General features: G+C 34.0%; 1 protein-coding gene across 3 annotated transcripts; it reads left to right on the forward strand.

Annotated features, from left to right (window-relative positions):
- Nucleotides 1-3789: 3789 nt before the first annotated feature.
- On the forward strand, nucleotides 3790-10226 carry LOC106318340. 3 transcript variants are annotated; one of them, XM_013756271.1, is made up of 17 exons: nucleotides 3790-3951; nucleotides 4378-4694; nucleotides 4795-5035; nucleotides 5192-5457; nucleotides 5897-6064; nucleotides 6169-6308; nucleotides 6389-6902; nucleotides 7019-7113; nucleotides 7382-7444; nucleotides 7524-7612; nucleotides 7700-7765; nucleotides 7856-8482; nucleotides 8593-8658; nucleotides 8788-8858; nucleotides 8939-8996; nucleotides 9097-9352; nucleotides 9629-10226. In XM_013756271.1, exons 2-17 carry the CDS (start codon nucleotides 4420-4422, stop codon nucleotides 10075-10077), a joined length of 3444 nt encoding a protein of 1147 aa, XP_013611725.1. In that variant the 5' UTR covers nucleotides 3790-3951; nucleotides 4378-4419; the 3' UTR covers nucleotides 10078-10226. The 3 variants fall into 3 exon arrangements, with proteins under 3 accessions (XP_013611725.1, XP_013611727.1, XP_013611726.1); XM_013756273.1 differs by having other exon boundaries at nucleotides 9635-10226; XM_013756272.1 differs by having other exon boundaries at nucleotides 4795-5029.
- Nucleotides 10227-10929: the final 703 nt, after the last annotated feature.

Raw genomic sequence — 10929 nt, forward strand, 5'->3', positions numbered from 1 at the left:
ATGAATACCACATATTCCTACTTTTCTGATGCCAATATTCTTCCTCATCCTTATAAGCCTCCTGAAGTTTCCTAGAAACCTCAAGAATATCTTCTTGTGATCTATTATTATCTGTTTGTACTTCTTCTAACACCTGTTGAAGATCTTTAATTTTGTCCTTCCCATAAGGTGGATTATCTTTCCGCCATGAAGATATCTCATGCCGGCAATTACTAATTTTTGTAACAAAATCCTCAGCTTGTCCTCCCTGGTTTCCTGTCCATCCTGACATAATTGAATCCATAAGACCCTCTTGACCAATCCACCGCTTATCGAACCTAAATTGTCCCCTTTTTCTTCTTTGTATTTTATCATCCAGAAAGGCCACTACGGGTCGATGGTCTGATCCCACCAACCTCAAATATTCCGTATAAGAACATGGGAACAGCGTATGCCACTCCTCATTTGCCAGAGCTCGATCCAGTCTACATCTTACCATCACCGCTCCTTTTCCTTTACCTCTCCGTCCTTGCCATGACATAGTATTTCCACGGGCAGGAAATTCTAATAATCCACTATTTCGTATCATATTGTTGAAAGATATGAAAGAGGTCGCACATCTCACAGCACCCCCATCTCACAGCACCCCCATCTCACATATTGAGCTTGGTTCTTCAAAATTTCTAATTAACATATTGTGACACATGATAGTTATATATTTAAAAATGTGATATGTGTTAAACTATATCATAATCAAAAATATATATACTAAAATAATAAAAATAATTTTTCTTAAAAATTAATTATAAATATTATTTAATACTCTTATTATTATTACTATTATTATTATTGTTATTATTATTTTTCACTATAATGTTTGTTTTAAAAGATACTAAAGATAGAGAATTATAAAAGATAAACATTAACTTATAAGAAAAAAATGTTAAACAAAAACAAATGGTAAAATACTACAAGTACAATAAATTATTTAATAAAAGCATGAAGAAAAACTAACTTTAAAATAAATAATTTTACTTTTTTAAAAGCATAATTAAAAGAAAATTGTAAAAGTAGTCTTATTATTTTTTTATAAGTAAATAACTTTCCTTTTTAATAGATAATTGTATGTTAATAAATTATGACAAAAATAGCTACAAATATTACACATCTATATTTAGGTTTAAGTTTTCACATATTATTTTTACAAAACACAATGGTATTTATATGAAAAGTATTACCTGAGTTTTTTTTTTTAATTTCTTGATACAACTCAACTTTTTATTATCCTAATTACATCTTATGATGCTAGCATAACTTTTAATTTTGATGTTATTGTCGTACATGAATATATGTAAATATGATAAATATGTATTTGTATGTATAAGACAAAATATATAAATAATTAAACATAATTTTTCAATTAAAAATAAAATAGTTGTATAAAAATCTAAAAGAAATAAAATAATTAATTTCCTTTTTAAAAGTCTAGATAAAATAAAAACGTAAAAGTAATCTTATTTTTCTTATAATTAACTAACTTTACTTTTTAATAATTTTTTGTTAAAAATTATAAACCAAAATTAACTTCAAATATTTCACCTGATATGATTGTGATATCTGTCAATTAAAAAATTAAATTGTGAATGTGTCAATAAAAACTTTCATAATGTGAAATAACTTCTTCTTTTCCTAAAATCTTAAATAAAATAGATTTCTAAAAGAAAATTCTTTTCTAATCTTAACCAATTAAGATTTTTTTTTTAAATCGTGACCAGAGAGAATTGTAGAATTTTATTTAATAGTAAGTTTTACTTCAAAAATTTAATGATAAACATGATAGTAACAATTATTCAATTAACAAGAAAAATTGTAAAAATATTAATGATATTGAAAAAACGAACTTTGATAATTGCGACTTATAAAAATAGTTAATATTAACTGGAAATAGTTATTTGATAGAAATTTATTTTTTTAAATCCTAGACAAAATATAATTTTAAAAGGTTATGTAATATTAATTTCTTTTTCTAAAATCCTACAAATTTGTAAAAGAATATTTGATAGTTGTTTTCTTTTTTTATAAAAACAAATCCTAAACAAAAGAAATTTGTACAATATTTTTAAGTCTTAACCAGAAGAGAGTTGTAAAAATTTATTTGATAATATTTTAGGAGAATGTTTGATGATGAACATGATACTAAAAATTATTTAATTAACAAAAGAAGTGTAAAATTAGTATTGATACGAATTGTAAAAATAACAATTTTAAAATATTTATTAATAACTAAAAATAATTATTTGATATCAATATATATTTTCTGTAATTCTAAAGAGAAGATAATTGTAATAGGTTATATGACTGTAATTTACCTTTTCTAAAATCTTAAAAAAAATTGTAAAAAAGTATCTAATATTAATTTTTTTGTTGTAAATAAAAAAGGAGATCTATAAAATAGAATGTTTTCCTTTTTAAAAAAAGTTCTAGCAAAATAAAATTTTAAAAACTTATTTAATAAAACATTAAATTAGTACATAAGAATATCTATAATGTTGTCATTGATTCGATTGGTGTATTTAACTTTCATTTCTTTTTACTTTTCATTTCTTATTTCAAATTGTGTTCAGTTTAAATGTTTATGTATATTATTTTCTCTAATCCTTATTTAAAGTTTATAACAACTCATCTATGCACCATGATTATAAAATACAAATATTAACTTAAACTTACGTGTGAAAACGGGTTTAATTATAAAATAAATCTCAAACAACATATGCAAAAAAACAATCATAATACTATAATAAAATGATTTATTATTTTATAGTTTTTATTAAACTAAAACATCAAACAAACCCGTTGCGTTAAAAAAGGAGATCTATAAAATAGAATGTTTTCCTTTTTAAAAAAATTCTAGCAAAATAAAATTTTAAAAACTTATTTAATAAAACATTAAATTAGTACATAAGAACATCTATAATGTTGTCATTGATTCGATTGGTGTATTTAAATTTCATTTATTTTTACTTTTCATTTCTTATTTCAGATTGTGTTCAGTTTAAATGTTTATGTATATTATTTTCTCTAATCCTTATTTAAATTTTATAACAACTCATCTATGCACCATGATTATAAAATACAAATATTAACTTAAACTTACGTGTGAAAACAAGTTTAATTATAAAATAAATCTCAAACAACATATGCAAAAAAATAATCATAATACTATAATAAAATGATTTATTATTTTATAGTTTTTATTAAACTAAAACATCGAACAAACCCGTTGCAACGCAACAAGCTTAGTATCTTGTAAAGTTATAAACTTAGGGTTATAAGTTTGTTTCGACAGGAGAAGGTTACGTTATGGAATAAGGTTACTTCAAGTTCTGTTGTTTTATTTTCTGTCTCGTGTAATAAGTTGGAAACAACAATGTGAAAATCAAAATGGTATAATACTAACATTTTACCAAAAAAAAAATAAGTTACGTTATGGTCCTTTGGTTGACGAACGTGTATACCAGTGGCGGAGGTACAGTTACTAACCGGATTTTACCAATCATAACATACGTGAAGGTAAAACTAAATCAAACTAACAAAACCTTGTTGGAAAAAAAAAAAAACTAGCTAGGTTCTATAAAAATAAAGTAAACTGGACTAATAAATCTAAGAAATCTCAATTTTCTAGCTCCATAAAAATATATAAGAACCTAAACATTCTAAATTAAATCGAACCGGAACATAAACCGAAATACAAACCGGTCAAAGCTAGTGACATCATCTACAAAAAGCACACGGTATCTGTAAAAATAAATCAATGTCAATGGACGTAGAAAAATCGTCCAAACAGAAGCGATTTTCCTTTTCGCCTCTCTGATCTAATACCCACCCACAAAAAGCTCGACTTCGTGCGAAGATACTCACAAGCTTTGCTCCTGTCCTAATCACGCTTCGATTTCTCGGAGTCTCGCAGCTCAGGTCCGTGATTTGCTTCTTCTCCGTGATTCTAGGGTTTTTCCAATAATTCGCCGCGGCGGTGGGTGAATTTTAGGGTTTTCTTGTTAAACTTCTCGATTCATGGTTTGGGATTAGATGCGAAGGTGGAACTGTTCGAAAACTTGTAATCAATTCTCGAGATTAGGGATTTTAAAAGTTCTACAGCTGTTTGTGTGTGTTGTGAAGTGATTTCGCTACTAAAAAAACTTCAATGTTGCTATTTTTTCTCCTGACATTTGCTCGCGTTGTGTATTTGGTTCAAAATTGGCGTTGCTGGGTTCTGTGATGCGTAAGAGTGATACTACGGATACCTGAATTGTGCTAGTTGATGGAAAGTTTGCAGTTTTTGGGGCTAATATAGAAATGACGTAACTTTCTGATTGTGTGTCATGGGCTCTCTGGTTGCAGGTTTTAGTGGCTTTCAGAGTGAAGCAGGTAGACGAAGACATCATGCTAGGTTCTGGTAACAATTTGAGCAGGGGAACCATTGGATTGTCATCTGATGCTCCGAATTTGTCGCAAGTCTTAACATTGGAGCCGATTAGATTAGGCAATCCAAGCTATACTCGTTCAGGAGAGCTTAGAAGGGTCCTCGGCGTCCCTACCAGGGCCTCATCAGAAGATAATTCTTTTGGAATGTCTCATCCGAAACCTTCTCCTCCTGGAGCAACGGAGGAGCTCAAGCACTTCAAAGAAAGTGTGCAAGATACTTCCAGAGAGGCTGGGTATGGATCTTGGTTCTCTTCGTGATTTTCATTGGTAGAGGAGTCGTTGCTTAATTATTATACTTTGTTGAGCTTTACTAAAGCCTGAGGTTCTTTGTAGGGATCTAGCAAAGAAACTAAGTGAATCCATATTTAAGTTGGACAAATATGCGGAGACATTAAGTTCAAAGAAACGACGGCGAAATGATACACCCCCGGGTGAGAGAATGGACGCAGCTAACTTTGACAAGGTCAGAAACCAGGTTCCGAGAACATTAGACAGTATGGCTCAAAGACCCGAGGAAAGAAAAAAGATGCTTGGATTGAACAAGCGTGCTCGTACCACTGTTGGAGATGTGCGGGTTTGTATCTCAATCTCACTTTTTAGATTAATATGATGCTTATAAATGTTGAGGAAATCGTTTATTTTTCTTTGCATTCATCTATCACTCCATGTTACACGACTTTTTGAATTCCTTAAAAAAAGGCATGTTCAATTAGTGTGTTATTGCTGTCAGGCGGATGGTAGAGTTTCTACTCTTGCAAGGCAGCAGGTTATAGAAAGGGGATCTGATTCACCTCCAAGTGTTTCTGGAGAAACAGTGCGAATGGAGGAGAAGATACGCAGATTGCCTGTTGGTGGTGAAGGATGGGAAGCAAGAATGAAAAGAAAACGGTCTGTTGCAACTCTAGGCAACAGAGTTATGAATCCTGATCAACGTGTCATGCAGCCAAAGCCGACAGTTGACTCTAAGTTGCGTTCTTGTGACACCCAAAACTTAAGGTGTGCTTTGAAGATATAAGATTTGTAAAACTGGTAGTTACCCCTGTTGGTTAGTTAACTGAATCTAGACATAGCGCTGAACACCGTTTGAGGATTTCCTAGTCCGAGGAGCTTAAGTGGGTCTGAAAGAGAGGTTTTATGATGTGATAGTGGGAAATCCTACTCTGCTACTCAATTGACTTATGATATTTTACATGTTTATATTAACCTTGAGCTAAGTTATTGCCAAGATTTTTCAAGTTGTTCACTTAAACAAGACTTCATCTTGAATTTGTTATGGTAGATCTTACTTTATCAAATTGATTTTACTATGTTGGATACCGTTCAATTTTTTTTTTTTTTTTTGCAACATACTGTTGTGTATATAGTTTTCCGGTTTGATCCCTCATGTGTAGTCTTTCACTCTCAAAGAAAACATAATGTTGTCCATTTGTTACAGATTGAAATCTTCCGCCGGGGTCAGTGGGATTAACAGAACTGAGTCTTCATTTGAGCCAGACAGTCCAGGTATGGGTGCATTATCCAGGAATGAGTTGGAAACTGCTTCACTTGCAAGGGACCGGTCAGTACTTGCTGAGCAGAGGCTTATGGCTAAGGGAAACAATAAGTAAGCAGATACCTCAAGTTTTTTGTTTTAGCTTTTGCTTTGATATAACATCAAATTGTTTGCGACTGATCTTGACTGATAAATGCATTATTGTGCTTATCCAGAAGAAACTTACAAGATGATAGCCCCACAAATATCTCTACTGCAATATTGAAAGGAAAGGTTTCTAGGGCTCCAAGAACAGCAGCCGTTATAGGTGTTGATTCTTCATCCATAGTCGAGTCTCCATCTGGAGTAGTACAAGGTTTGAGGCAATCTAAGTGTTGACTAAATACACTATCTGTTACGTTTATGAGAACAATCTAAAGCTTCGATTGCCCGCAGGTTCATCTGCACATGGAATGGCTCAGTGGGGTGGCCAGAGACTTAAGAATTCTCGAACCAGAAGAACGAATGTAGTTTCGCCTGTTATCAGACATGCTGAAACCAAGTTCTCAGCTCAAGGTTTTGCAACATCTGATTTCAGTCCTAAAGCATCCCCTGGAACCACCGGGTCACTCTCAGTTGTTGATAGTAGCCCTTTAAAAGTGAAAAGGGAGCTGAAGAATGCTTCATCACCATATGGGTTATCCGAAAGTGAGGACTCCGGTGCTGGTGACAACAAAACAAGGGAGCGTGCTCTTGCTAGTGGTGACTTGTTCACAACTCCTAAAACAGGGTCACCATTATTACCTGTAAGGAAAAATAAGTTTCAAACTAGTCATAAAGGAGGTGGTGCATGGAAGCAAGGAAAGAATGAAACTGTTTATGGCTTTCACCCTGGGATGGTTAAATCCGAGAATCTATCAGTAGAGAAGCCTCTGCACAATGTCAAGATCGCGTCAGATAAGAATCGAAGGTGATTTACGGCTAACTTAGTTCTTTATTTGTTTCGTATACCTTATAACTATTTCTATTATCTATAAAGCTTGAAATACGAGAGACCAATTGTTCTACCTCTCTCTTTCTGGACAGCAAATATGGGCGTCCACCAGCGAAAAAGGTTAAAGATCGTAAACCTTCTACTCGTCTTGCCTCAAATTCGAATTCCACTCCTTCAAATATTACAGGTATTTATTGTCTTTTGGCATTTTAAGTTTCAGTCTTTTCCATATTCACGGTTTAGTATTGTATCATCGAACTATTTTCTGGGAAGTGCTACATACAGTAGTATATTCTGAACAGGATTTACCCTGAAATTTGAGGTTTGGTAAATATTAGCTCTTGCGCAGTTGTTTTCATTTGTACAAAGGGAAATCCCCAAAGAGCACCTCATATTTACGTTGGAGTCACTAGTTAGTTCCTGAGCATAAATATATTGGATTTTTGGTTATTCAGGTGAATCAGATGATGATCGTGAGGATATTTTTGCAGCAGCTAATTCAACACGGAAGGCAGCGAGTACTCATACTTCCATATGTCTTGTCTTTCAAGTTTTATTGCCATTAATTTCCTTCTAACTCCAAATATCTTTTTGTAGATCTTGCTTGTTCTGGCAAGTTTTGGAAGAAGATGGACCACATCTTTGCTGCCATCAATACAGATGACATGCAAAACATAAAGGATCAGGTAATAATCAACATACCATAAAATATGATATATGTGACTTAGTGTGCCAACCCAATCTCTCGTTAACTTGTGGCTGTAAATATACAGCTTAATTTTGCGGAAGAACTCGATGAATCTCTGTCAGAGGCAATCTTAGATGGCTATAACATCATGGTAAGTTGCATTGTAAACCTATGCAGCAATGTCTAGTTTTATATTCTTTTTATCTGAATGTTGCATGAATGAATGAGACTCCTGTCTCAGGGTATCAAGTTGCCGAAAACACCACATCGCATTTGTGAGGGAATTGTTGACTATTCAGGTCCAGCGTCATCATGTAAATCTGATCTTTCATTTGAGAGATTGGACATGAGAAAGTTGAATGAGAGTACTCCGCTGTATAAGAGGGTACTTTCTGCCTTAATTGAGGAAGACGATGGAGAAGAAGTTGTACAATTCAATGGAGGGAAGAATCTGTCCCTTCATTACGCTAGTGATGATTCTCACAGTGGTTCGTGTACCTTTATTGACACCGAGTTCAGAGAGAGAGACAGAATGGAATTTGAAGTAGAGTCAAGCGGGGATTTTCAGACCCCGAAGAGTTGTTTGTTTGACCGATTTTCCAGTGAGAGGAGTGGTGTGTCTAACCCTTTCAGAAATGGTGGCATGTCTGTATCTGCGCATAGCAATGAACAGTGGTTGGATGATGATCTTTCTCATTCGGATGCGCCACTCGGTGGTGAGACATTTTCGAATGGTCTGGGTCAATTGCAAGCTAGGGAAGTGAACATTCCCAACTTCCCAGTATCTGACACCCAGTATCAGCTTATGTCTTTGGACGAGCGACTTCTTCTGGAATTACAGAGCATTGGCGTGTTTCCTGAGGCAATGGTAGGTTTTTTCCACTCAGTTAATCTGTCATGAACTTGAGCTAAAGGGAAAAAAAAAACGTATTACTCTTAAAAACTTCTTCACTTATTTTTATTTTTATTTATTCGCAGCCTGATCTGGCCGAAGAAACTATGAGCACAGATGTTATGGAGTTGAAGGAAAGCATTTATCAGCAGGTAAACGAAAAATATAATTCACGCTTTATATATATGTCACTAGGAAGAGTTATTTTTTTTGTTTCCCATTGAAAAATTATCTTTGACGCGTAGTAACCTTTCTCACATTCTATCATTGACCAATAATAGATCCGAAACAAGAAGGAAAAGCTCGAGAAGCTAAATATTTCCATCCAGAAGGGGAAATATGATGAGAAAAGGTTGGCTTTTGGCTTTTTACGATTTATTATTTTTCAAGTTAAACTTGTTATATTTGCTAAGATTTCATGTTTACATGCAGGAAAATTGAGCATCTTGCTATGGACCACCTTGTGGAAACAGCACACAAGAAAAGAATGGTAATAAACTAGTTGATGCTTACATTTTATCATAATCTACTTGGGTCAATGGTTGTGGGATAAGATATATATGAGGTTATGGATGTTACTCTGAAAACAGGCATCCCGTGGAAATAAAGCATATAAAGTCCACAAGGTGACAAGACAAGCGGCCCTGGCGTTCACCCGGCGGACACTTGCCAGGTGTCAGAAGTTTGATGAGACTGGTCTCAGCTGTTTTGCCGATCCTGCACTTCGAGACATCCTGTTTTCATCTCCCAGCAACGATGCAAAATCATCAGAAAATGGCGGCTCTGGAACAGCCAGTAACACGCTCAATGAACCTTCTAATCACCAGGCTGAGGCCAAGGGTTCAGGTACGCAAAACCTGAACTATTTTGTTTACAAAGTTGATCTTTACAAAATAGCATCTTCTGCATGTATGAAAACATGGTAAGATTATCTTTAGAATAATGTGAAAGCATGTATTAGAGCATCATTCTGCCTTCTTCTTCTTCTTCTCTTCACCAACTCCATAAACGTATTTATTAGATAGTTGCTGATGGTCAAGTCTCTTTGATGAAACGGACAGGCAGTGGCTACACTTTAAACCTTTTTGTCAGATGATTACCTGAGCTAATTGGGTTTTGTAGGTGCAGTGTCTAGTACGAAGAGGAGAGAAGCACTGATAGACGATGTTATCGGATGCGCTTCATCCAAAGTGACAACGAGTATAGATAGCGCGGTTCTTAATGCAGGAGGTGCTGCTAGAGGTAAGAGAAGCGAGAGAGAAGACAGTTTCAGGAACAAGAACAAACCGAAACCCAAAGAAAAGAATAATAACGAAAACCAAACAAGATCAACGACAACAACTCACCCGACAGGTCCAGCAGGCAGAGGCACCTCGAACCGAGGAGGGACCTCTGGAGATGGTGCAGTAGATGAAGAAGCTCCTATAGATTTCTCGAAGCTAGCGTTCCATGATCTAGAGGAGATAGGTGAGCAGGCAGATATTGGAAACTGGTTTGAGGGTCTACAAGATATTGATACAGCAGGGCTTGATGAGGTTCCCATGGATGACCTATCTTTTATGTTTGGGTAAATGAGGAAAATTATATATGACAGAGAGGAATTGGGTCTGACCCACCACAAGTATTATTAATTTCTTAAGTTGTATATAAAGAGATCTGTCTGCCTTGAAGTGGCGTGTATTGAACTATGATTTAATATATTAAAATATGTTATTTTCCATTTCAAAAGTGTTTCGTTGGAACAACATTTGATTAAAAAAGCTTACGCTTCATTGTAATGTGATGTGTGTAGTGACTAACTTCTTGAAGATTTGCCTTAGGTCTGGGCATTTGAATATTCAGTGCAGTTCCGGATAAGAACTGTCGGTTTTGGGTCTATTGGGCAAAATATATTCGGTTTGGATCGGTTCAGTTTAGTTTCAAAACTGTTTTACATAGTAATCCAGCTGTGGTCTTGGTGCTCATTTGGCTTTGATGTACATCATCGTGTGTTATTTTTTTCTGCGTAGTTAAAAATACGAATCAATACTATTCAAACAAATGTGAGTTTATCCGTTAGGATTCGGCTAATATTAACATCAGGTTTTAATATGTTTTGTACTATTTTATAAAACCTATTTTGGTATTTTTTACCTTTCAAACCGGATACGGATCATATTTTTTGGTTTATGTTTGGTTTGGAATTTGGGTTAATACTTTAATAAAATAAAATTGCGATTATATAAATTTTTCATAGATTTTTTTGTGCTTTGAAAGCACGGATCAAATTTAGCGTCGATATCTTCTAATTCATTAGTAAATATGGAAAAGTCGTATTACGTATTAATGTATTACTATCATTGTCGTGTCATATTTTAAATTCAAACATGCATGGTATATATTAAGTTCTTGATAAGACAACAGATGCAACATTGTCAATTTGT

Source organism: Brassica oleracea, chromosome C9 (assembly GCF_000695525.1).
Source record: "Brassica oleracea var. oleracea cultivar TO1000 chromosome C9, BOL, whole genome shotgun sequence".
NCBI lineage: Eukaryota > Viridiplantae > Streptophyta > Magnoliopsida > Brassicales > Brassicaceae > Brassica > Brassica oleracea.